This window comes from Malaclemys terrapin, chromosome 13 (genome assembly GCF_027887155.1).
Source record: "Malaclemys terrapin pileata isolate rMalTer1 chromosome 13, rMalTer1.hap1, whole genome shotgun sequence".
NCBI classification, from domain to species: domain Eukaryota; kingdom Metazoa; phylum Chordata; order Testudines; family Emydidae; genus Malaclemys; species Malaclemys terrapin.
This window is the reverse complement of record NC_071517.1, coordinates 13,508,035-13,535,562: the sequence shown is the minus strand read 5'-3', so window position 1 is coordinate 13,535,562 and position 27,528 is coordinate 13,508,035. Positions and strand designations below refer to the sequence as shown.

At 50.0% G+C, this 27,528-nt stretch overlaps 1 protein-coding gene across 1 annotated transcript; it reads right to left on the bottom strand.

The window, feature by feature from the left end:
* Positions 1-5,908: 5,908 nt before the first annotated feature.
* On the bottom strand, positions 5,909-24,091 carry HEATR9 (HEAT repeat containing 9). The gene is made up of 16 exons (XM_054047601.1): positions 24,031-24,091; positions 21,426-21,560; positions 20,759-20,808; positions 19,375-19,544; positions 17,937-18,051; positions 17,618-17,674; positions 15,923-15,979; positions 15,233-15,293; positions 11,277-11,719; positions 10,724-10,816; positions 10,000-10,119; positions 9,382-9,455; positions 8,351-8,402; positions 6,707-6,793; positions 6,529-6,620; positions 5,909-6,137 (listed from the first exon to the last, which is right to left on the bottom strand). The coding sequence occupies exons 1-16, from the start codon at positions 24,089-24,091 to the stop codon at positions 6,053-6,055; spliced, it is 1,752 nt and encodes a 583-aa protein (XP_053903576.1). The 3' UTR covers positions 5,909-6,052.
* Between the last annotated feature and the right edge of the window lie 3,437 nt (positions 24,092-27,528).

Here is a 27,528-nt window from a genome sequence, read left to right as displayed (position 1 = left end):
GCTCTACCGCTGCTTCATTCTTCGGCGGGAATTCGGCGGCAGGTCCTTCGCTCCCAGAGGGAATGAGGGACCCGCCGCCAAATTGCTGCCGAAGAGCCAGACATGCCAGCCCTCTCCGTTGGCTGCTGCGCTGGTGCCTGGAGCCAGCCCTGCCTGCTACTGCCGCTGGACACCACCTCAGACTTTGGGTAACTAGCTGGGGTGCTCTCAACTATTGCTATTTTGTGTGTGCTGTAGACTCAATAAAAATAAGGCTTTGGGGATGAAAGCACTTGTTTGTACCAATCATTTATCAGACGGAGGAGCTGTGTCCCCATTGATTTATTTCCTGCCAAGTGGTTTTTTTCCTCCACAAGAGGTGTAGTGCTTATGTCGATGTAGTTAGGGTGATGCCGTATCTGTGTAGACACTGCGTTACTTACATCGGCTGTCAGCTCTGAATGGGGCTCATAACTTGAGCCCTTCCCCCACCCCCGGCGCTGACAACCTGAGCAGTCCACCAGGCTCACAGCTGTGAGCCCCTGCCCTGCCACTGACAGCAGGGGACAGGGGAGGCAGCTGTGAGCCCTGTACCTACAACTGAGGCGGTCAGCCCCAGGGCTGCAGGGCTCCAGCTGTCAGTGTCCCACAATGCCCCACTTCAGTCAGTGGAAGTGCTCCTGGTGACTATGTGCTTGCACCAACAGAAGGAGCACGTGTGGACATGAACCCCCGCTTTAGTTACTGCAGTGGCTGTATGTCAACTTAGCTCAAGTTGACTTAATTTTGTAGTGTAGATAAGCCCTCACTCAGAGTTACTGCCCTCCCAGCCTTTCCCAAGAGAAGAGAGGCAGCTGAGACACTGAGAACCCTTACAACGAAGGAAGTGGTTAGGCAACCACAGAGTTTCATTGCAAACTCCTACTGAAGAAAGAGGGGCCCAGTTCTTCCTAGTAATACAAATAAAGAAGATTTTCTTGGAGAGAGACTCACCTGGAGTTGACGTCCCACCAGCCTGCGGCAAGAGACAGAACAATGAGGATTTTCCAAATTCTGGGTTGGATGCTTTTCCCAGGTAAGGCAGCAATGCGCTCCATATGCACCAGCAGAACCAGCCAGCGTTGTTCCTCCTCAGGCCCCTCGCACACCCACACGTGTGTGTTATCGGAGAGCGGCTGCTGAGAATGGAAGAGGGATTCCAAGAATGGTCCTTGAGGCTTCCAATACACCTGCAGGAGCCCCAGTGCACTGCTCCTGGAGACTGGGAATTTGTACCTGCGTCTCTGGTGGGCCATGTATCATCTGAACCGCTCCTTATGGTTTAGGCAGGAAATAAAGTTGCTCACTCAGTTCTGTCAGTTTGCTGATGTTTGGCCTCAGTGACTGAGCAGTTGAAACCTTCAGGATTGCAGCAAGATAGTTGTGTTCGGTATTTTGACTTGTTTATATTCATTGTGGAAAAAAGTGATGCTGCCTCCATGGCTGACTCTGCCCAGCAACTAGTGATGGTATCTCTGTCCCTCTCCCCCAGCCAATGGGAGCTGCGAGGGGCAGCGCCTGCAGCAGACATTGCTGGCAGCGTGTCTGCATGTGTCTCTCCTCTGTGGGCCACAGTGGGGAGGTTCTCAGGCTGCAGATGGCCTGTGGGCTGGGACTTTGAGACCCCTGCTCTAGAGTACTGTGCAGTAATTTCCCCAAATATTCCAGCACAGCAACTGTAAGCTGTGGTGCATTGGATCACTCCTGTGCAATCGGGCAGTACATTTCCTATGGGCGATTTTGCTGACAATGAAGGGTCATTTTGACTTAGGCTGTTGTGCCAGGTGGTTGGATTTAGCTGCTGTTCCAAGTCAGGTTCCATTCAGAAGGCTACATCTTCAGTACGTTTAAGGAGAAGAACAAGATTAGTTTAAAGGGCTGTGTCTGGGACGCAAGGGAAAATTGTCACTTACCAGATTAATAGATGGGGTTTGGGTTGGTATCTAGAGTTACAGATGAGTCCTACAATTTAGATCTGGGTAGCTGTTAAATCAGCAATTGCCTCCTTACCTGTTGCTGTAACTTTGTTCTGATCTATTTTCGGTCTCATCCAGCTCTTGCAGGAGAATCTATGCAGGGGGACAAGAACATCAACCTACCAAGTTGGTAAGGAAGATCATAGTAGGTCCTGTTACTGTCCCATCTTAAATTCTGTCCTAGGAAGGTGCAATGTCACAGGTAGAACTGGGCAAATAATGTAACCAACGTTCTGCAGATACTCATTCAAACTTTTAAATTATTTTGCTTCAGACAGGTGAAGCAATGGAATGGGTTACCTAGGGAGGTGGTGAAATCTCCATCCTTAGATGTTTTTAAGGCCCGGCTTGACAAAGCCCTGGCTGGGATGATTTAGTTGGGGTTGGTCCCACTTTGAGCAGGGGGTTGGACTAGATGCCCTCCTGAAATCTCTTCCAACCCTAATCTTCTATGATTCTATATTCATGTCTCTTTAGCATTTGCTTTCTGCAAATTTTCCAGGGATCAAGTTTACTACCAGGAATCTTTGACTAAAGAGTGAACTTTAAGCAAATGTTGCAGAATAGTCACAGAAAGCACATTTTGAATTTGCAATCATGACCACTCACCTCAGAAAACACGGCAAAGGCCATACTCGTCCAGCCAAGGAGTAGAAATGTACAAGGTGACCCACCTGTCCAATCAAAATAGCTAAAATTTTGAATCGTTGCAACAAATTGCTCATGCATAAGCTACAGACCAAGAGTTATCCACCAAAATTATTATTAGAAAATATTTGATGAACAATTTTTTAAAAAACCCACCGATCTAGTCATGGAAGAAAGGCTAAAGTAACTAAACAAATCATTCAGTAGGAATTGTTCACCCAATTCCAGGTTCATTTGCTTCCCATGTTCTTGCAGCAATGACAGCCATCTAAAGAATGACAGTGAGATAGAAAAGGATTCTGCTCTGTGGAGACTGGAGGCAGAATGTGTCAGATCTATGTCAGGGATGGTAATGAGCACTCCCAGACTTGCACCATGCACCCACCAGGATACACAACGCTGGATCCTTGGCAACACAGTACCTGGTCACCAAACCATGGTGAGGTCTAGGTCAGCTCTCCAGTCGCTAGGAAGCGTGCCAGATATCTGCGCTTGTAAACAAACCATGTCCCAGCGGCTCTCAGCCCAGCAGCCCGCAGGACCTCACATCATGTAAGGGATACTGGAGAATTCAACAGGGAACATTTCCCCATAACTTTACTGAATTGCATCAGAGCACCCCACTGGCCCATTTCCAACAAGAGAAATTGCAGAATGGAGACGCTCAGATTCACATGGGAAATAATTTGGTTACTTAGGTTCCTTGGCAACAGTATGTGTAAAACAGAACAGCAAGCCACAACAGGGTGCATGTGGAGGCTACTTCTGCACACGTTGGGCATGTAACTGGTTTCATACTATCAGCTGCCAGTAACTCGCTGATGTAGCCCCCACTGAGGCTTATTGCTATTACCAGTCCACAGGGAACGTACCTTTCTATTGTAAGAAGCATGCACTAGGAACTAAACACTGTAGGCTCAATGCTCCACTCACCCCAGTGTAAATTCAGGGAGACTCTATTAAGATCAATGGGCAAGAGTCTCCTCAACAGTATGGGATCTTTGTCCTCCTCCATCAGAGCAAAACTGACCCAAAGTCAGCTGATCTCACTATTGGAAGGTCATCCCAGCCCAGGGGAATTGTTAGATGATGTCAAGCTTATACTGAAGGACCCCTATGGGCAGCTATGCCAGAGCCTTTTAGGCTTTGCCCTGCTGGAGCAGTGAGCTGCAGATCTGCTTACCTCTAGTTTTGGCACCTAAATAAACTAATTTGCTGTCTTTTAATTCCTCCAGCAGATGGAGCATTTGCTACAGGTGTGGCAGGGCAGGGCTGACTGAGCCCAAAATCATCCCTTAACCCCTTGTTGCCCAGTGTGGGGGTTTTACACCCCATCACAAGCTCTTATGTCAGTTTCCCCCCATCTCATTGGCATTTTTATCCACCTATGAATCACAATGGACTGGACTTTCCAAATCTTCCTGTGGAGTTTGCCTGAACAATACAGCAATTGTGCACACAAATTAGGTACATGCATGGGCAACAGTTGGATGCTTTGTGGAAGCAAGCGTAGTACGGCAAGCACAATTTAAGTGCAAAATCGTGCCTGCATTTTCATGTGTGTGCTGCCTGGAGGATTTAACCATCAATCAGACCCACAGGGGGCAGGGATTTAGGGGTTCTTTGAGGATGGTGAGATTCTAGGCCCAACCTGCTGAGAACTGCTACATGGCTGTATCTTCACTCAGAAGGCCAATCCACTCAGAATGTGGCAATGCAGGGGGATGGATAGAAATACCTGAGTCCTATGGGCAGATCCATATTTATTTAAGCTAGGTGTGTAAGAACCGATGCACTTGCCCTTTGCTGCGAATCAACCCCTTATGACCCAGGACCAGCTGCCCTCCAAACACGTGTCTTTATTATACTATGATATGAGGAAATTCCTTGCCTTTAAAATCTCTTGCAGGTTTTAACTGCCCGTATCAGGGTCCCATGAGGATCACTTGTTTCCAGCCCAGCATCCCTCCCAACAGCAGCACTTATAGTCTGATTAAGGTGAGCTCTGTAGTGTGTCTATCTCTTTGTACTGAACTCAACTCCTCTTTGTCTCAGGCGGTTGAGGACAACGCAACAGACGGCAGCCCAGAGTATATGGTTATAGATCCTCCTGCTGTCACTGACCAAACCCACATCCTTCCTAGTTCCGTGAACCCTGGCAGCTGCTGCAAGGAAATCCAGCCCCACAGTTGCGTAAGAAGAAAACGCAACAGCTGCAGTGAAGAGTTCAGGGCTGCAGCTAATTTAATATCACCCACTCAGGGCTGGAGGAGTCTAACACTTACTGAGGGTATAGATGGAGGTTTCTTCCTGGTGGGACACTCCATTGCAGTGAGGGATGCGATCACCATTAGCCCTGCAGTGAATACTTTGCAAAGCACTTGGACTGGTTCTTTGGACGTTAATATGCAGCCCTGGGAGGTCTCTCCCAGAACAGCTTCTCTCTTATGCTGCAGATGCCCCGTGTTCAGGGCTCCCCCCACCCCTCGCACTATAGACTCAGTCAATACGATCCTCGCCTGGATGTCATCTCTGAATTGTAAGGTGACCAGGTGTCCTGATTTTCTGAAGACAGCCCCATTTTTCAACAGTCTGCCCCAGAAACATGTAGCCCTCAAAAAGGTGCAGAGAAGCTTTACGCTCATCAGTTGCCCTCACGTCTCCTGGAAGGGGAGCTGCTGCAGACTCTGGGAAGCTACTCTCCTCAGCCCCTGGGAGAGCAGGGGCAGCAGTGCTGCTAGGCAGAGGCACCAGGTTGGTACCACCACTGCCATGTCCCTGTAGGCAGCACCCCCAGGCTGTAGGAACAGGGCCTTTCCAGCACCACCAGGCCAGCAGCACTGGGGCCAGGCCAATGGTGGCACCAGCCCAGGAGGCGGTGCATTTGTACATGTGCTTCCAGGCTGGTGGATGGATGGGTCCATAGAGGTTCTCAGGCAGAGCTCCTCACCACAGGATGTGAGGGTCCCGTTCACATGCAGATTGATAAATGAAGGGCTGATTCTATTCCCCGCAGTCACTCCCTTTGAGTAGCTCCTCATTCAGTGCATGGTCCCATTGAAATCAATCGGAGTAGCAAGGGACTATCTAGCATGGGTGTGGGTAGCAGACTCTAGTCCTAACTATGTCCTGCCAAGTGAGAGACCGTGGCTGCTGACCATGGTACCAAGAAGATGGCCCCCTGCCTCTAGGAACAGAGAAACACACTCTACAAATGAACGCACACACAAAATATATTATTACACACACACCCCTGAATATTCCAATCTCCCAGCACTCTTAGGAGACAAGATGCAAAACAGAAGAACCCCCGGCTACAGAGCCGGTGTTTTAAATCCCCTGCGTTCTCTCCACGTTAGCTACTCCCTCTGAGCTCACTCAGCGGCAGGCCACTCCCAGACAGAGGGGCCTCAGGAGAGCTGAGAGATCTGATGCTCCAAGCCTCGTCTAGTACCGGGGAGCTTCTGGAGGATCTTCAAAGCTTTCACACATTCTCTAAAACCAGAGAGAAAACAGAACGATGAGAGATTGGGATGGAAAGGAGGTCCCTCCCTTGGACCTCGATTAGCCCTCTACCCACACTGCGGAGATGTGTACCCTGCCTTTGGGCCACTCTTTTCATGTCCTTCATGTGTTCCTTGAAGCATCATGAACTTCCTCTGGGTTGGCATTTGCCTTGCCCATTTCTTACCTAGCTCAATCCAGCTGAGTTTATTCTCATCAATCCTGGTGCTTCACAGACCTGCCTCCCCACCCCAAAACAGGCAGAGGTGACCCGGAGAAGCGTTGCTGCAGAACTCCAGCAAATCAACCCCTGAGGCACCTCACCCCCCAAAATCTCAACTCACCTTGGTCATTACCTCTGATCCCTCAATCTGCACTGTACCTGGCTAGAGCCCCATCCGTCTGTTCCTTGAGCACCAGGGTTTTCAGCACATGCATGTTGTTCATTCCCAGGGTGCAAAACGTCCTAATGACCTGCAGTGAGAAGTGACACGCACACAGGTGAGGCCTTTGCTCCTGGACACCAAGAACCACACACGTCGCTGGAGAACATCACTAACCTGAATGCGAACAGCCAGACTGCTGTCCACCTCCAGCATTTCCAGCAGGGTAAAGAACACTTGCTTCTTGCGAAGACCAAGGACCCCCTAGTGACAGGAGACGTGGAAGCAGAGCGTCACGGAGCATTTTGAAAGATCAAAATCCAGAGTGGTTTGAAAAAAGAATCCAACAACATGATGATTTGTTTCCAAAGCTGATTAGGCACCACCCTGTGGTTATAACTGGCACAAGTCTATAGTGCACAGTAACATTACACCAGGGCTATTTTAATGGGTGACTGTAATGCTGGCGTGAGACGTGAGATGACCCGCTCTGGGGACCAAAGTCTTCTGTCTGTTCCCAAAACAACTACAGCAAGGGCTGCATCTGTGCAAGATCCCCCATGTCGCTCCACCAATGCACCTCAGTCCTGACCAGGAATCACCTCCAGGGCTGAGGGGGGTCAGCCTGTCTCCACATCCAGGCAATATTTGGACTTTGTCCATGTGGGGGACAGTTCTGGAAGCAGTCTAAGATGTGGACAAATGAACAGCCAGCCAACCGGCCATTGGACGGTAACAGCTTTCACTAGCCAGTCGTCTAGGCTGTATTTTGTACCCTCAGGAAGCTCCACAACCCAACTGGCCATTTCCGGAGTCATTCAGCCTCGCTGTGGTCTGGCCGAGCTGCTCTGAAAGCAGACAGGCTGCAGGCCAAGAGAAGGAGGCGGCGATGTACCAAGAGATGAATACTGTGACAGACCCAGACCAGTGGGGTACAGGAGTCTGGTAGTGGGCAAATATACTGGTCACTGGATGAGTCGTTTTCTGTTCCCTGAGTGACCAGAGCAGGGGCTGCACTAGAGGAATCAGGAACCTGCTAGAACCAGTTCAGGCAGGCTAATTAGGACACCTGGAGCCAATTAAGAAGAAGCTGCTAGAATCAATTAAGGCAGGCTAATCAGGGCACCTGGGTTTTAAAAAGGAGCTCACTTCAGTTTGTGGTGTGAGTGTGAGGAGCTGGGAGCAAGAGGCGCAAGGAACTGAGAGGGAGGGTGTGCTGCTGGAGGACTGAGGAGCACAAGCGTTATCAGACACCAGGAGGAAGGTCCTGTGGTGAGAATAAGGAAGGTATTGGAAGGAAGCCATGGGGAAGTAGCCCAGGGAGTTGTAGCTGTCACGCAGCTGTTACAGGAGGCACTATAGACAGCTGCAGTCCACAGGGCCCTGGGCTGGAACCCGGAGTAGAGGGCGGGCCCGGATTCCCCCCAAACCTCCCAATTGACCTGGACTGTGGGTTCTTCCAGAGGGGAAGGTCTCTGGGCTATTCCCCAACCCACATGGTGAATCTCTGAGGCAAGAAAATCTGCCAATAAGTGCAGGACCCACCAAGATAGAGGAGGAACTTTGTCACAATACATAGCTCCCAAGTTAAAGGAAGTCACGTAGGGAGGGTGGAGCCCTAGTCTGAGGAACCTAAGAGAAAGGCAGAGAGAGGCAGAACAGACTGGACAGCAAGTAGAGAACAGATTGGAGCTGGAAACACAGGGCAGGTGGGGATCCAGCCCAGAGAGAGATCGCACAGCCCACTCCATCACCCACACGCTGCCTCTAGCGTAGTGCATGTCTCACACATCTAGTGGTTCAGGACAGAACGTGACTTACCAAGGAAACCACAGCCTGTCTTCGGTTCACCTCGCTCTTCTCCTTCAGCTGCCTGCCACGATGCACACAGCATTACCCGAGAGAAATGAGGCTATTTCTCCCCTCCCGCAGGGTTTAAAGGGAGGCTCTCCCACTACGCTTTTGTCTTCTGCCTCCACTGTGAGGGGATGCAGGTCCCATCCTCTCTACATAAGGGACCACTGTGGGCCTTTAAAACCCTGGTTTTCCAGCCTATGCTGGCTACTCTAGATTATAGCGGAGAGTTAAAGGCCTGAGAAAGTCTGATCCTTTTCCCAGCCTTGTGCATGGAGGGGAAGAAATCCACTTAGCTGTCTCCAGCAATCTCAGCCCACTTTCTGTGGGGTTCCTGGATCTGGGCCTTAGGTGGCTCCTTGCTTTGGGGTAGCCCCTGGTCTCTCTGGCAGCCACCCCCCTTCTGCCGAAGCTGTAGCCTTTCGTCCCACTGTTGTTAGCCAGGTAATTAGGAGCAGGTGAGGAGGTAGCTGCTCTGTACATTAAGACCTTTGGGAGGAGATGCTTGGGAGGGACGTGTCTTTAATGTGGTCTCAGATCATCCAAAGTGAAACTATCATCCCCAGTTTGGTGATACCCACCGTGATTCAGGGATTTCCCCAGCCCCAAACCGGAGGGCTTGTGCTGTAACTCTGGGTGTGGCTAAATTTCACCACACACCCACTGGGGAAAGAAGATCCTGGGTAGAGGGCCAAGGCTGTCCCACCCAAGCGACCATGTCTGTGCCTTCCCTGGGCTTCTGCCTTGAAGTCCAGTCACCACTAGCCGCCATCTGGCCTGGAGGAAAGGCTAAGCCTTGGAACGGTGGGAACCAGGAGAGAAGTGAACGAGCCAGTGAAAATTAGCCCAGCGGGCAGGTTCCTAAAGATGTAGGCCCTGGGAAAATATCTTGGAATCAAACCCAGACCACGCCAGCAGCCTCTGGGCTTTGTTCAGCGCGCATGGTGGGACCGAAGCAGTAGAGAACTGGGTCTCTGGCTCTTCTGCTGGCCACTCACTTCTCCACAATATCCCAGATTCGCCCCTTCATCTGCAGAGCTGCCGCAGTCATTGCCACAGTCTGTCTCACTACCTGTGAACGGGAGAGAGATGCGGGTCGGGAAAGAGATGCAGCGCAGGCTGCGGGGGGAACATTTCAGAGCCGGCGGCATAGTGAGGATGGGGCTGTGGGGTGTGTGTGCATGGGGGGGTCTTTATCGGTCAGCCTCAGCCCCAACATCTTCTCAGTGTTTTGTTGACCCCACACAAATCCAGAGCGAAGAACAATAAGATCAAGACTAAGATTAGCCTGAACCAAAACCTGGCTTTGGGTTCGGGTGATCTGGATCCAAAACTCTTGGCTGGTCTCTGGCTAAACCCCAGATTCAAATACTGCTGGATTTTGGATCCTGACTGTGTCTTGGGCCCATGTTTAAATGGAAGTGAATTCACTAGCACATCTTCCGTACTGATGGCCCATCAGAGAGGGTGGTAGTTGGGGTAAAAGCTCCATTAATATCCCTTTTTTGGAGCAGGGAAGGCCAGGGGGTGGATTCATGGCCCTGATGCGCTCTCTTGGAAAGGGAATCCGCTATTTTGTTTCATTGCGATTAAATCCTCCATGCCCCGAGCCTCACCAGAAACGGCTCCTGGTGCAGCTTTTCCACCAGCAGCTGGAACACCTCCTCTTCCAAGCCTTCCCGTCGGATCGGCTCCAGCCCAATGGTGCTCAGCAAATTGGCGGCATCGACGCGATGCTGTGGGGAAGCAGCATGAAGAGAGTGCGCTGGGTCAGCCGCTCGTAGGCCATCGGTGCGACACAAGCAGCTAGTGTCTGTGTGCGCGTGTTGGGGAGGAGGGAGGAGCGAGAGGGGCTCTGTGTTACAAGTGAGGTCACTCCACGTCTCTCCAGGCTGCAGGAAGCAAGTGCCCTTGCTGGCAGTGCCACCAGCTGGAGAGAGCATTGCTGTGCCTTTAGCCCAGAAGGGGAGGCTGAGGTGGTGCCATCCTAGGAAGAATTGAGGCCCACTCCAGGTGTCCCACTAAACGAGTACTCTCCGACTACAAAAGACTAGGAGATGTGAATGCTCCACTGGGCAATTAGGCACCAGGACAACAGCAACCAGAGTTTAGGCATGACCCTTAGGGCACGTGGATAAAGATACATAGACACGGGGAATACCTACTGGCCACTGGACACCTGGCCAGAGTAACCAGGCTCCTATGGACACCTGGAGGCTGGCAGTGGGGCTCCTGAATACAGGGCCATGGAAATGGGTGGAGTGGGAAGGACTGGCAGAGGGTTGGCATTCCTGTCCGCACTCCCACAGAATACGGATGGTGGTAGCTTTCCCTCCTTACCTTGTACACTGGAGAATGGTGAAGCTGATCTATAAGGGCCTGGATGATATCGGCGCTGACTACATTCACGTGCTTCACTAGCATGAGCAAAGCCTGCAGGGGATCGGGAGAGAAGGGTCACAGACTCCAAGGAAGAATTTGGGCCCCATGTCTAAACCCGTGTATCAATAACACCCACTTCCCACCCCCACGTTTTGTACTCTGCACTGTAACAGATTCTCCCATCCGAAGCCGGGGCAACCATTGGCAAAGGGAGACCCGTTGAGAGAGGAGCGGCTGCACATCTGCAGAGAATGCAGAGAGGGGCGCAGCTGAGCAGATGTTCCTGTCTAGACAGACTAAGAGACTTCAAGGCAGTGGTGTCTCTGGATCACCATCCTAAACCAGGTCGTGGGTGAGGGAACAGTCTGGGACAACCCTGCCTCTGTTTTCATCTTCCCCAGGTAATGGAAACCAATGGGCAAAGCATCTGGGAAAGGTTCATGGGTGGTCCTGGAGTGGACTGAGGAGAGGGTGGAGGACAGAGTCATCTGTGGTCAGGCAGGATCCGCACCTGCATTTTCTTTTTCATGTTCTCCTGGGTCAGGCACCTCAGCAGCGCCGCCTGGGCGGCGGGATTGGATGCATCCAGATACACCAGGCAGGTGGCTGCCAACAGGACCGAGTCATCTGTGCCATCCTGTGAGGCTACCAGCTGCTCCAGGGTCCCAATGAGCCTGGACTGGGCACCCACCACACTCCGCTGGGACAGAAAGGAAGAGCAGTGCTGTTGATTGAGTTTCATCTCATACTGGGGCTGGCGGTACTGGCACCTGGAAAAGGCAGAGCCTGAGCCCTTTGGTCCAGTTTCAGCAGGAGCCGTGACCTTGGAGTCGGGCCCCGCAGCCCACGCGTGCAAAGCCACCGCCAGAGCAGCGAGGAGATCCTTTCTCTGAGTCGGGCTTCCCTTCTTCAGGTGTCTGATCAGTTCCTTCACCACGGCAGCATCCAGGCAACCTGCTCCAACCCAGCACAAAAGCAGAAGGCAATGACCAACTCTGAACACCAGAGCCCAGACGGCTGGCAGCTCGCTGGGAATTGGGTGCCAGGGGTAAACTCAGCAGAACAGCGGGATGGCACACCGCTGATGGCTGCCCATGAGCCATCTGACGCAGTAGGCTCTGGATGGCTCCTTGTGCAGGAATATTAAAAGGACCCAGGAGCAGGAAAAAGACAAGTGCCTCTCCAGGATGGGGGGAGGGAGGGTGCATTGTCTGTGGAAAGGGGCTTAGGCTTGAAGGCTAGAGGTAGACCAGGGAACCTGCCAGATTTTGGTGGATGCAGGCCTCTCTCATCCTCAGTCCAAGCCTGCCTGGCAGCATGGACCCCATTCCCTTGTATCACTTTTCTACAGAGATGGGCCCAGCGGCAGAGCGCCTTCAGACTGGATCCGAACGTGGTGGCTCAGGCCTTTCTCTGTAATTAAACAGCAGCCACCAGACAGAGGGAACAGGCCTTCCTCAAGGCTGGCTGCTTTCACAATTCCCTGTCTGCGTCAGGGGGAACTCTCGTCAGAGGAGTCCCCCGCATGACCCCCTCGAGGAGAAGAGCCACCATCCTGCACCTTTCTTCCACGCATACAGACTCCCGCCGCCCCTTCTGTGTTCTCCCTGCAGCCCGCCTTCCTTTCCCCCATCCATTCTATCCTTCCCTGGGTCCCTCCACCCATCTCCTGTGCCCCGTCACCACCTGGCCAGTTTCTACACACACATATTCCCCTCCCTGCTCCTGGCAAGCAAGGAGTTAAAAGCAGCACCTCTTGTCCTGTCCTGGCTCTCTAAGGGCAGGAAGGGAGCAGCCCTGCTCTGAGCCCCCCACTGGCTCCCAGGTTATAGTCTCCGAGCCAGATCTGATCCCACAGAGCCATCCTGTGGTCAGGATGCATCAGCTCACTTCCCGGGCCCTTCTCTGACGTGCGTCTCTGCAGCCAGCACAGTCTCTCTCTCTCTGTAACACCGTAATGGAGAAATCCTCCCGTTCAGTCCCACAGGGCTACAAATGCTCCAGCCATAGGAGGGTGTGAGGGCAGGGACCCCGCCCTGTGCAACAGCACCAGGGGCTGTAACACAGACAGACAGGACTCACATTCCGGAGCGAATAAGAGCATCTGCAGCCTCCCCTCCCAACCCCCTGCAGAAGTTCTCCTAACCCACTCCACCGGCTCTTCCCTCACCCGCTGACATCCTGCTCTCCGGCTTCCCCCTGTTACTAGCAGAAACTCTGCTATGGATCCTGCCCCATGACCCTTTGTACTGCAGACCTCCCAAACCCTAGTCCACAGCTCTCCTCACTCCCCCTAACAGGTACCACGGCATTCACACACCCCATCACTACACCTGCCTATTCATGTCTCCTGGAACAGACCTCTGGGAGCCACAGACTGATACAATAGCCAGGATTCTACATGCATATCATGTAATTTATTTAGCCTAAGAAATGTTCCTGAGGTACCTAAACCTCTCTTCCCTGGTCTCAGAGATAAGGGCTAACGGGATGGAGAATATGTAGAGAGAAAGTGTAAGACATATTATGTTCTTTGGTGATGGCTAGTCACAACCAGCTTCTCTTTGCCTCTTGAGAATTTTGTGGCAGATCCACAAAAACAAAACACACACCCTTGTCCCAAATTCACATGTATATACCCCTATGCTTAATAAATGCCTCTTAATACTTATAGTTGTTATCTTCAAAGCACTGTATGGACAATAACTAATTAACAGGCACAACACCTCTGGGAGGGAAATGTTATGCCCATTTTACAGATGGGAAAAATGAGTCCAGGAATGATTTGCACAAAATCATACAAGGAGTCAATGATAGGATTAAAAAGGGTTCCTGGCTCTTGCCCTTGTGTTTAGGCAACTGCACCATTCTACCCCACGTATTACAAAAAGACTCGTCTCTCCAGAGTGAAGGGTGAAATCAGAGTTCAATTATAAACCCAATTTTTACCCCCACTTCTCCAAACTCTGAGAGGGAAAGCACTGTTGGCTGAAAAACGTGGATGATCGGAGATAGGGTGGAGTAAAACTTTGTCCATGAAGGCCAAGTAATTTAATGAGATGATATTCAAGTTACAACTAGATGAAAATTAGTCTCTGCAAAATTGCATGAATATCTCATGTTTCTTCAGCCCTGTAACTTCCTAACAGAAACGTTTACACGGCAGTTGTAGATCTCATTCCAATAACAGTTCACACTCGTTTTCCCTAGTGAAAAGGGCTGTTCAGAAATGTTGTCTAAAACAGTGGTATGACATAGGAAAGGCTGGGTGAGAAGGATCAATAATACAAGTGTTATGTGTTGTTCTATGGATACAGGGATGGAGCCGCAGTTGGTCTGAATCAGCTCCACCAGAGAGTGGCTGATTTCCACCTCCTGTATTCTCAACGCAGTAACAGGAAGATATATTAGTTACACAGCAGTATTAGGTACCAGACTGTTCTTTATGTGATGTCTACTTAATCTGATAATTAAAATGTTACCATTCTGCAGTTAGAAGAGGTGTGTGTGCAACAGACCTTGAAGGGTATTGTTCTGGAGCTTGGTGCCAGGCAGCTGTAGTTGCTATAGAGATATTAGTGCCGTGTGTATGGAAACACGTCTTTGTTAAAAAGTTTCTCCCTGGAACTCAGACGCTGGAGTACTGGACTGTGTTTTTAGTGGCTACATTTTCGGGGTCGGTGTAGGAATTAGAATGTTCACATGTCAGTGCATGTATGAACTATATGGGCTTTAGGGACCATAATAAAACAGAGCTCAAACATATGGTTATAGTATGGCAACACTCCAGGGCAGAGTTAAGGTTGGGTGCCTTAATGGTGCATTTCTTTTACGTGTAACCACGACTGAATTTCCTGCGTTTGTAGTGCTTGGTTGCACAGTAAGTACCAGTTACATGCCTATAATATTTTATATCTTTAATTTACTGACACATACTCTCAGCCTTAACTCCATCTTAATGTCGTTTGTTTTAATCTTGGAATTGCAGACCTTTGCAATAGGTAAGTGTTGCTGATTGGATTTAAGCAAACATTTCTTGGTGATAATGATTCCTGACATATTACTTACTGTAACAACCTTCATTTTAAGTTACCTATGTTGTTTGGCTGGGTGCATTGGCCCTGTACTGTCTAATGATGTTGCTGTGCTCTGCAAGACACTTCACCGACATCACACACACAGCTTCATTAGCATGCACAGCAAGTTAATAGGGCTGTGTTCCTTTGCATGGTTACATGTATGTATTACAGCCATTGAGTATTACACTGAAAGCCTGAGACTGTGAAGACTGATGCTGTCAGAGGGAATGAAAGAGCAGGCAGATCTTCCTCTCACTGCTGAGGGATTTATGCCCAGTAGGTGCCAACAGGCCAATACCGCAGCATCTGATCATCTTCCCTGATCCATTGGTCAGAGAGTTGGGAGCTGCTGCATTGACATGGAAAAGTGACTAGAAGAATCACTCACCAAATAAAACCAGGGTCCTGGTTACTTCATATCGCACAGGCTGACTCCTGCATACCTGGAGCTAGAAAAAACAGATCCCCTAAGCAGGCCGGACAAAAGCCATTTAGCACCACACTCCCTACCCCTGCAGTTCTAACCTTTTACACAAGTTTTCTATATTCATTTGGGCATCAATATCCCAACAACTGAATCTCTCCCCACCCCAATAAATCTAGTCTCCGTGCCCTTGGGTCTGCTGTCTCCCTTTCCCTGATAAATCACTCTCCCGCGTCCCAATCCCTGGACTAATCTAGTCACCAGAGTGCTGCACGCGCACCAGCCTGGGAGATCCAGCGCCAGCTCAGGGATGCTGTTGAATAAGTGATGCTGGCTGAGCCATCTTCCTCCCCTCGGCCCTGACTTTCTGATCATCTCCTGCGCAGCGTGCCTCCCCTTCCCACCCCAGCCGCGTCAATCCCGTGACTTTGCAGTGCCACAAGTCTGCTCCTCCGACCCAGATCCCCATTACGGAGCGAGCAGCAGAGCACATGTGAATGGCACTTTAGCCATGAGTCTGTTCTCAGGAGGAGGAAAAGGTCAGGCCCACTTCTTGGTAATGCAGCAACAGCGGGAGGCACTAAAGCTCATTATTAAACTCATTATTAAAAACACATTCTAAAGAGAATGAAGGTCCCTATGGGTTATACCTACAGTGTTGCGAAGTGCAGACAGCACAAACTCATCAGTGATCCTAAGGCAGCCCAGGGCCTAAAGAGACAAACAGCAGAGACATAAATCTTCAGGTGGGCACAATCCTTAGCAACGTCTGACCCAACTCCCAGCGACACTCAGCCCAGCCCAGTGTAAAATCAGAGAGGACAGACAGTACGACGGCGGCCTTGAGATGAGCACACAGCAGACTGCAGTGCAGGTCTCTCAAGAGCCCCAGGGGATGGGGAGTCAGGGGTCTCCTGGCAGTCATTGTGGGCAGCCTAGAAAGAAGCCTTGGGAGTGGGGTAACATTCATCAGTTACCAGGACCTTGGAGAATGCTTCTAAGGGTACGTCTACATGGCAATAAAAGACCCACAGCGTGGCTGCGGCTGGCCCAGGTCTGCTGACTGCAGCTCACAGGGCCCAGGTTGTAGGGCTAAAAATTGCAATGTAGACATTTGGGCTCAGGCTGGAGCCTGGGCTCTGAGACCTCACAAGGTGGGGGGTGTCTCAAAGCCTGGCTCCAGCCCGAGCCCTGCGAGCCCCAGCTGACGGACCTGGGCTCTGAGGGTGCGGCACGGCAGGTGTTTTATTGCAGCGTGGACTTTCCCCAGGTAACTGCTGGGAGTTACTGCAGCTAAGCCACAATAAGACGAGTGTAGGGGGGATTCTAAGTATGGAAATACTATTGTTAGTGGGGATAACGATACTTCCTGGCTTTGCGGGGGGTAAGAGAGGTTATTTAATGCTTATGAATGGCTGCCTTCTACGAATTGACGATTGACATGTTGTTCAATTTGAGTCCTCCAGCCTGTCTTTGTGCCTGGGATTTCTCCTGCTAGCTGGGGAGAACCTAGCAATTGCCAGATCCTGCTGGGTGAATGATCTTATGTGCTACTTGTAGGGCCACCAGAGGGATTCTCCCTGTCTCAGGGCTACCTGCACTGGCTAACTTCATTACAATGCAACCGGATCTATATTAACGGCACAAAGAAAGAATCCTGGGAGTTCCAGGGCTCTGCTCCGCGCTGATAAGGCCGCAGCTGGAGTATTGTGTCCAGTTCTGGGCACCACATTTCAGGAAAGATGTGGACAAATCAGAGAAAGTCCGGAGAAGAGCAACAACAATGATTAAAGGTCTAGAAAACATGGCCTATGAGGGAAGATTGAAAAAATTGGTTTTGTTTAGTCCGGAGAAGAGACAACTGAGGGAGGACATGAAAACAGTTTTCAAGTACATAAAAGGTTGTTACAAGGAGGAGGGAGGTAAATTGTTCTCGTTAGCCTCTTAGGATACGACAAGAAGCAATGGGCTTAAATTGCAGCAAGGGAGGTTTAGGTTGAACATTAGGAAAAATTTCCTGTCAGGGTAGTTAAGCACTGGAACAAATTGCCTAGGGAGGTTGTGGAATCTCCATCATTGGTGATTTTTAAGAGCAGGTCAGACAAACACCTGTCAGGGATGGTCTAGATAATACTTAGTCCTGCCATGAGTGCAGGGGATTGGCCTAGAAGATCTCTTGAGGTATCTTCTAGTCCTACACATCTATGATTCCCCCTCCCTCTCTCACTGCCTGGAAACTTGTGATTTGCTCCAGCCATGGCTTCTATCGGACTCAGCTGGAGCGGTTTATGAAGTACGACTGAGGTTAGTTACATCCTAGACAGTGATGAACAAAGTCCTGTACGTCACCTGAGCAGCGTAGATTTGCTCTTGTTCCACAGAAGAAGCCAAGCTCTCCATGAGCTCCTGTGGGCACACAAAGGCAAGAGAGCTCTCATGTGTTGATGGATTCATAGCCTTCCTGCAAATGCTAGCTACATGTTGCAAAACATCTCATCCCTTCTTTGTGGAGTATCTGTACCCCGGGTGCAACATGGTCATTCGCACCACCAAGTACTAGTGGGGACTGGTAAGGAGAGGAAGGAAGGTCTGGTGGCTAAGTCATGGGACTGGAATAGGGAGACCTGTCTGGCACCCCTTTTTTAAACCATGATTTTTAGCTCCTGACCTTTATCCTTTCCAGCTGCAGCATCTTGATCCCAGGATCTGTGTCCTTCCATTTAATCTTCACTGGGTATAAACTGTGGATGGACTTCAGCAACTTTGAGAGGAGGAAATCGGGCCTGGCCACAGAGAAGAGGAGAAATCACAGGTTATTTCTCTGCTGAATTTCAAGCACATGTAACACCTGTTGTGTTTCACACCTGGCTTATGGAGTCATGGTATCTGGAGGATCCATGCAGCAGAAATCCATACCTGTCTTGGGTGCGGGTGCAGAGCTCCTAATTACATCCCATCTGACAAATCCATGATATTTGGATGGGATTAATTGTATTAGAGCAGTGACTGGAGGCTAAGATCAAGCCTCCGTTGTGCTAGGTGCTGTACATTCATATAATGATGAAAGAGTCCCTGCCCAAAGGTAAATAGCTGAGACAAAAAAATGAAGTCTTATTCCCCCCTCCTGTCTGTAGAATGGGAGAGCGTCTCCCGCCGACATAGCTACTGCTGCTCGTTGAGGGTGGTTTAATTACGTTGATGGGAGAGCTCTCTCCCGTCGGCATAGAGCGGCTACATGAGAGCTCTTACAGCGGCACAGCTACATCGGTACAGCTGTGCCTCTGTAAGCTCTCGAGTATAGACATGGCCTAAATTAGGGGGCACATTTGACCAGACAAGTGTCCCGTTAACATCTGTTCCATTGCTAGAAGAGCCTGGGATCTTTAACTCCCACAGGGATGTTGGCTTCACATCAGATCCAGCCGCAGCCCTCTGGATCCGCTTAATGCCAGGCTGGAGCAAGGGTGGAGTATTGACTCCGAAGGAAGAATGCTACCACCAAGTTCTCCCACAGCACACCACAAACCAGTCCCCAGATGGCTCCAGCTGGTGAGGCACTAAGAACCCTGGGATACGACCCCAGGAATGCTAGTGGCAAACTTGTGTCACTGTAGCACCAGTGTAGGGCATGGGTATATGGGGTTTGGAGGGTGTGTGGCTCAGTCAGCAACGTGGATTTTGGGAGGCAGGCTTGGCTAACACACCCCTGCCAGTCAGGATGTAGGCGCACACTGCAGTGTAGATACACGCTAAGTCACTAACATCATATCCTGTGGTTCACAGCAGTTCCCTAGAGCACTGTTTCTCAACCTTTTTGATACCAGGGGCTGGCCTGCTGCCTTCCTAAGCTGGGTGAGGGAGAGCTCAGGGACTGGCCTTGGACTGGGCATTGAGAAACCCTGCCCTAGGGGTCTCCTCTCTAAGTACAGACCCAGCCTAACTCTTCTCAGCTTGCGTGACCACATGGTAGAATGTGAAGAACACTGGAACCGCAAGGGGAAGTTAGACAGGCAGAATGTAACTGCTCAGGCTGGAATGGGTCCAGAGCACAGGGCAGATAGACTGAGCTCTGCTGGAAAGTTAAAACCTGCCATTGTGTCTCTTACTTTTTCTTCGCCATCATTGACTTCTTCCTTTCGGCCATAATCTGGTAGGCAGATCGCTGCCTCAGGCTAGCCAACCCGGGCTGCTCCACTATGGAAGGCTGGTTAAAGCCATGCTTGAGGGGACTTTTCCTCCACACGGATGGGGGAAGTGGGAGAATTTCACAAGGCGTCTGCAGTAGGAGAGAATGTTGTTTAATAAACCCCCAATCAATCTCAGCACCAGGATGACGAGTTGCACGAAAATGCCCAGTTGAGCCGTAGGAACAAAGCAAACAGCCCCAGTTGTCTGAAACGTATTTCACAGGCTGGTGCAATATTTCTGCATCTGTGACTGTGGACTGGGGCTTTTAATACTTAGTGCTTTTATTAACTCCTTCCGCCTGAGGCTCTAAGAGCAATTTACAGACAATAACTAACTCTAACTCTCCCAATACCCTCGGGAGGGAATATGTTGTGCTCATTTTCATGGTGCCCCCTGCCCGGAATGCCATCTGGGGATCCTCTGGGCCTCTCAGCTTCATTCTCCTCCTTTAAATCCCTCATCAGGACTCGCTTTCTGAGTCAGCTTTTCCACACTGATCTCAAACGTGGGGTCAGCCACTCCTGCCTGCTGGCCAGAGTTTGCCCCCTTAAAATTATAAGCTTACATAGATATACAGAGGGCTGAGTTTCATTGACTTCCAGTGGGACTACACCTCTTCCCACCTGCCGAGGATTTGCTTTAGTGTATCTACAAATCCTATACACCAACCATGGATATATATTTTAAAAGACACTACTCGGATGTAAACGTAACAGGTGCTCCGTTCCCATGGTGAAGAGCCGAGTGTAAATCACTAGACAGATACCAAAGCCTGCCTCGTGATCTTTTACCGTCATAGTCTGTCCTTCTCACTTGCCTCGCCCCGCACGCTCCTTATGTTTGTCCTCCCTTGCTGTGTTAACTCTACCCAGATTGTGAGCTTCTCGGGGTAAAAATATCTCTTTTCTCCATCTGTGACGCACTGGACACTTGTGATGCTTTAGAAATACCACCAGGTTTTAGGTACAGGTAAACTGAGGCACAGAGCGGCTAAATAACATGCTCACAGTCACTCAGCAAGTCAATGCCAAGGGCAGGAATGGAACTCAGGAGTCCCGTCAGTCCCTCTAATCGAACAAGTATGTGTCCATGGTGTTACCACTGCATGGGAGAAAACGAGACTCACTGGCACACTATTCTTTTCTCCAGTATTTTGCTCCAGCCCGCACCAGGAGGGAAGCCTGAGAACTCTTCCCGTGGGTAGGGAAGGAACTTTAGGAAGAGACCCACGACTGAGGCCAATTCCCTTCTCTGCAACCATGAGATCTGAGTGGGCACCAAGAGCAGCAACAAGGACCATACCTGGTGGCAGGAGGGCTTTGATACCCTGAACTCCAGCTCCTTCTTGTCAGCTGAGAAAAGGAAAAATATTAAATTACCAGGATAGCGACTGGACGTTGGGCTCTTCCCACCCCCACCCCCCATCAAGATTGATCACATGACTTCCTGGTCCTCAAGTCCTCACCTGCTCCAGCCTAATGTAGCTAATCCCCATAGTAAGTGACAAAAGTACACATTACATGAAGTAGCAAATACACTTGTGCTAAGACTAGCGCGTGAAAGACCACACTGGTTCTCTCCAGACCTGGCAGAGCCCAGCCCTGGGAATTTACTCCTCATCTTTATTTAGTATCTATACAGGGGAAATCCAGCACCTCTTCACAGAACAACCCTGGGTTTCATCCATGCTCTTTCCCCAACAGTGTAATTCACCTGTTGTCTCTTCTTGCTCAGTCATGGGGCTCCAGGACAGCATTCCTAAGCTACCGGCACCTTGAAGCCTCTTTAAGGGCATCTTTTTACCCCCCATTTCTAATCCTCCCTGGGTGCCTCAGAGCAGCTCCAGAGAAATCCCTGCCATTGATCTAGTCAGCCATAGGCTTATGCTACGGGAGAGGCAACTGATGGACAGAGATGCAGTGACGGGACCCCATAATGCTGCTGGGGATTCACTTCCGGGCAAGATTGCCTGGAGATGGCCTTAGGATGATGTCATAAGAAGTAGTGACGATGACATCATCACATTCCTCCACCTCCTTAATCTCATCCAGCAGGGTCGCTCCCAGGCACCAGGCAGGCAAAAGATGTAGGCAAGTAATAGCAGCTACGAGAGAGAGAGAGAGAGAGAGAGAGAGCACAGATCCTAAATAACTAGGGGTCAAGGAGCAGTCAAAGCAGGAGGAGGCAGGCATGGTACCACTAGGATTTTGATACTCATTATATGGGATGTGTTCTCCCAGCTCCCATTGTCATTTGCCAGTATAAGGGGGTCTAATACAATGGTATCTATAGAAATATAGAATATAGAAACTTAGAGGCATCACTCTCTAGGAGTTACACATGGGACTGTAAGCCCCTGAATTCTAACCTCTTGGGCAAGTCGCTGCACCTCTCTGCGACTCAGATTCTCTGTGTGTAAGAGGGGAATAATGGGCCATGACAAGCAAGTTCTAACAGCATTTCTCTGTTTGTATTGCAACCACTTTGGAATGCCAAAGCTGATCGATTCCCAAATGTCAGGGGATGTGGTAGGCATCAGTGGGGACAAACCTATTGATCTGAGTGCAAATCAGAGTGCTGGAAAAGGCGGATTCACAGGCAAATCAGGGCCCCCAGACAGCTTGGTTCTGCAGGCAGAGGAATCTCTGCTGCCCCCTGCTGCTGCCTACATATTCAGAGGCAGCAGTTTAACTTGCGGCATGGGGAGATTATCTGTTGCTTGAACTCTAACAGAAATCAGGGAGCTTTACAAGGAGGATTTGTAGCCTTTTCTACCCACTTTGCACTTGCTTTGCGCTGGTGCAAATTACTGCATTAGGGGCGGGGCAGCAGCGGATCAGGCCCCCGTCTGTAACAAAGCCAGCTTCTCATGCATGCTTTCACCAGCCCCATCACTGCACCCCCTCACAGTGGGAGCCAGCAGCCTCCCTTGCCCTAATCAGGATACTCATTGGCCCTCTCCTGACTCAGCTTCCCCCAGGTCAGAGCCCAGTCTGTGTCTCTCCAAGGGGCTAATTGAGGGCGGTGAGTCCCCAGCCTACAGCTCTGACTCTGAAGCAAAGCAGAGTATTGGCACAGTACAGAGGAAAGCACACGGTGAAGTTGGATAACAGGCCTAACATGGGCTCCGATCCAGTTCCCGTGGAAGTCAGGGGTGGGGGAAGCTACAAGTGACTCCAATAGGCCCAGGCGTGGGCAGTGGAAACACCCTTAAGACTGCCCCCAACCTGTGTCACAGAATATTGCTTAAGAAACCTGAACACCTTAGATAAGAGCGTCTCCTCTTTGGAGCTCCCAGCTGGGGTCGTGAGCCTCACATCCCAGGCCGCGTCGCAAACCCCCTGGACGTCTCTCTGCATTCATCCAAGTTCTCTCCCTGTCCCAGGGAAGAGAGTTCTTTGTTTGCCCAGCAACCCAGCTGGGCTCCTGAGGTGACTGGTTACACATTACATCACTTCTCCCAGAGGAGCTCAGTCTGACCTGTGCTTTACCATCCTCTACCTCCCCTTCTCCCCTGGAAATAGCTCCTTCCAAAGGGGTTCTCTTAATGGCACTCTTCCTCCCACCACGGGTGGGCAGTTTCCCTTTCCCCCCCTCCCTGCCTGGCTTCTAGGGTCTTAACAACCCTCCCATATCACCTTTGAGACTGGTTTTTGTTCAACATAATTATTCTCAAACCAAGCTTGTCTGGGCTTGTCTGAGACAGCCTGCTGCTGCAGGATACCAGAGAAGCATAACCATAAATCAGCAAGTATTTGTAAGCAGGAGGACAGGTCTGTCAGCATAATGAAAGCAGTCCCCTAGAGCAATGATCCACCCCAGCAATTCTCATGGGGAAAAGAGACCCACCCACTGATGGTGGAAAGATAGGGGGGTTAAATCCAAGCTGTCCATGTGCACCTGAATAAATCAGCTGCAGCCGAGAATCAAAACCTTTAAGGTGCTGGGGGCTCTTTTCAGAAACAAAGCAACAGGTGTCTGCTCATCAGAATGGAGATGAGGGAGTGTTGGGAACATGAGCTGTGCACTGGTGCAGAATATCCTTGTTTGCTGTTTACAGACTGTTAAATTGTACAAAGGGCTTGTGAGGAGAGGTTTTGCTGCTTTATGTAACACTGGGTATAATAGAAAAGGAAAATCTGGTAAGTAAACCTGAAACCCCAGGGAGGGTTTGGTTCTTGTTTAATGTGGGCCAGACTTGTCAGCGCTCCGCTCCCGCAACTGGGACTAGCTTTCCAACAGCTCCTGGCTTCTGTTGTTGGGCCCCATCCCTTCTGAGTGGGCCCTGCTAGGTCTTGGGCCCTGAGTCTGCCTTTCTGGGGCAGAATCCTGTGATTCTCACATTCAGACTGGGCCCAGCCCTGTGTTGGGACTGTGATTGCTCAGCAGGTCCGAATGGGTTTGGCTACCTGTGGTTCTTCCCCTTTGGGAGCTGTGACCCAAACCAGCCTTCTTAACATAACGTAGGGTTTAATCTTAACAGTGGCAGCACAGCATAACACGAGAAAAGGGCTTTTTAAAACAATAAGTCTATCTGCATCTCTTACCTAAAGGTTTAGGTAGGCTTATTTTACCTCTGGCATTTAAAGTCTGGGGGGCGGGCTGCTCCCCAATGGTCTGACTCAGTTTCCCCATTAATTGCCTGCCCTTCTCAAGAGAGGGTCTGTATCTTTAAACCCTTGTGAGGCTTTTCATCCTCTTCCCCCTGCCTCACAAGGGTTGAACTCTCCTGGCGAAAGTTTATCTGGCAGGCCGTGTAGGGGGTGAATCTCTTCATTGTTTGCTAAGAGCTGTGAATATCAGGCACCATCTCGCTTCCTGGAGCCATTTCCTGGAAAACCTGACAGGGGAATTAACACAATGCATACAGTAAACAACAAACACCCAAATCAGATGCAGGATTCATCACGTATAACCAGCTCCAAATCTATCACATTCTCAATAGCCAGTGTGCATGTATATTTTTCCCCCCAGTGATCTTGTACCCGCCCAGTAAGTTGTTTATGGGCCAAGTGCTCTTGTATTTTGAGCAGACAGCAGAGGAAAGTGAATGCCAATGTCAGAAACCATGGTGGAGATGCTTGAATGTCTTGTTTCAGAGTAACAGCCGTGTTAGTCTGTATCCGCAAAAAGAAGAACAGGAGTACTTGTGGCACCTTAGAGACTAACAAATTTATTAGAGCATAAGCTTTCGTGGACTACAGCCCACTTCTGATGATATATGCATCCGAAGAAGTGGGCTGTAGTCCACGAAAGCTTATGCTCTAATAAATTTGTTAGTCTCTAAGGTGCCACAAGTACTCCTGTTCTTCTTTTTTTGAATGTCTTGCTATCTAATGTGCTTATCACCATAGCATCTAGGCTGCAATGGGCAAATAAGGCCAGACCAAGGAGAACTAAATACGCAGCAAGCAGAGGGTGCTGGTATGCAAAGGGGATTGTTGCAAGAATCCAGTCCCAAGTCGATGCTCCATTCACTTCTGATCCCTACACTCCGTGCTTCTCTAATGCACAGTGCAAACAGGGTCAATGGCTGTAGGACGGCTGTTACACACTTTAACAAGTGGTGTATTGGGTTCCTTAGAGACATGAAGACTGCATCATTTTATGCTCTGGGCTTCTTCTCCTGTGGAGGGTGTAGTGCTCTGCCTCTTCCCTGACATCATGTCTGCCCCTTTTGTCTTGAAGCCATCCTGCTGTGGATGCTGTGAGCCAAAGCCTGCTTGCGTCTACATCACCGTCAACGGGGAGTTAATGCCACTGAAGTCAGTGAAGTAACGCTGGGGTAAAGGTGATGGGACTGAGAGAAGAATCCAGCCCACTGGATCTCAACTCTGTGATTTGTTCTGTGTTGTACAAGCTGCTTCTCATGAATATTTCTGTGGGTTTTGGCCATTTGCACATTTTTCTGCAAAAGGTTGTGATAGGGTTTTGTGACTTTTCAAAATTAATTGCCACTAGCTGGACATCGTGCTGAACTAAAGTTCAGTCGGTTCATTAGCTAATTCCCTAAAGGGCTTGGTATGCTTCTTAGACAGATGTGCTGATTGGTAGATAGTCAATTTTTCCAATTATTCCCTTACCTGCTGTTCATCAACACCTCCTCTGACACAGTCTTCATTACTCCTGTGCTTTATTTTTCCTGTTAAGGAACAACTTTGACAAAGCCTCTTGCAGCATTTGGCCTCAGAGCAGTTGAGGAGCAATCCATGCCCTGCTAAGTAAAAGCTCATGAGAGATCTACCATACTGGAAATGTTCGCTTTAGGAGTGTCTGACAGATTGTTCCAGCAAGGAGCAGAATTTGCAATGGAACCAGGAATTTGACTCCCAGACCCCTGATCTACCCTGCAGTCAACACTGTTGTTCATTGGTCATTATTACTTTGGAGGGACAGAGTGGCCCTCTAGCCCCACAGGTATCCCAAGATCTGCAGAAAAATCCCGTAACTCTCAAGCCACCAATCTGGGGTTGGAAAATCCATGCAGAGGACCCATCCCTCTATGTTAGTTCTTATTTGCCTCCTCCCCTGGCAGCATAGCTCCCTTAGGAGCCAAATTCACATTGCCCCTCACCCAGGAGTGTGGGCGCACACATATCAGAGGGGGTAGAAGGCATAGAGTAGGTTTGCAAGGAAGTAAGGGCTGCCAATGTCAGCAATGGGTGAAGAAGTGCACAGGTACTGCCCTGGATGGCCGGGAGGGGGATGATACCATATTCAGCAGCTCCATCCCCCTCCAAACCCATTGCTCCTATAAAGGAGCTCCCTCTGCTTCATGGGGGAGATGCTGCTGCTCCGGCTTCTCTCCCCCATTACATAATCACCAGCCAATCTTGGCCGTTACCTGGACCCGTTTCATCCTCCCAGGGCCTCAAAGTAGAGGGGATGATTCCGCTTTAAGATTTCTACTGATCTGTGAAAATCCATGTTACTCTGGTCTTCTTATTCCAATCACAGATAATTGTATGTGTTGATGTGTAGCGTGTTTCCCATCTAAAAATGGAAGAGCCACCCTCCTGAGAAGGAATTCCTCACTAAGCTGAGACCTGGCTGATTTTGGACAAACCTGAATCCACTTACCCCTTCCAGTGAGGTCAAAACTATGCTCCAGTTTGGTTTGCAATCGTTAAGAAAAGTGAGATTCTAAATATTTAATTTGCTGTCTCATCACAAAATGCATGAAGGAAAAGTGAGTGGCTGGCTTGGTAGTTGGGGGGGGGGGGGGGAGGCTATGGTAGGGAACCTTCCACCTCCAGTTTGTGTCCAGTCAAGGTCAGTTATGATGCTACAGTTAAAATATATTAACAGAGATAAAGAGGAAGCAGGGATGGGAAAGAGATCAGAGAAGCACTTGCATGTGAGATGGGGCGGGGGAAGCTGTGTTCTGACATTTTTGTTAAGTCATAGGACACATGGTACGTAGGGACTTGTACTACTACAAATATGATGCCACCTTAAGGAGCCACCAAAAGCACTGCAGGGACTGTGGAAACAGCAGCCAGAGTTTGTTACCGTGTGTAGCATGTGCCATGCTGGTGAGTTAGTCCCTACAATCACATGCAGCAGTCTGTAATCACATGTGTACACCGCTAATACAAGCCACATAGAGGGGGCATAAGGGAGCTGAATTTACATCCTACAGACCTTTGGCTGTAAACCCTATTCTGTAGATGCCACTCGAACCAGTGGAGGGAGGTAGAGGGGATGCAGGTCGGTGACCTTTCCACACAAGCCATAGCCCGCAGACGCTACTAAAAGCAGGCCAGGGTGGAAGAGCAAACACAGAAAGCATCACACACCGATCCTATTTTCAGAGTAGAAGCCGTGTTATTCTGTATCCGCAAAAAGAACAGGAGTACTTGGGCCAAGTACTCCTGTTCTTTTTGCGATCCTATTTTGCGGGTGCAATGAAATGCACCTCTAGCCAATAAGCAATAAAGGTGTCTCAAAGGAGGGCTAAGCAGGGGCGCAGGAACAGTGTATATAGGGCGGGTGCTGAGACCCATCGACCCAAACTGCAGACCCTGGATATGATGGAAACCACCCCCAGCCCCGCTGGGGCTAAGACACAC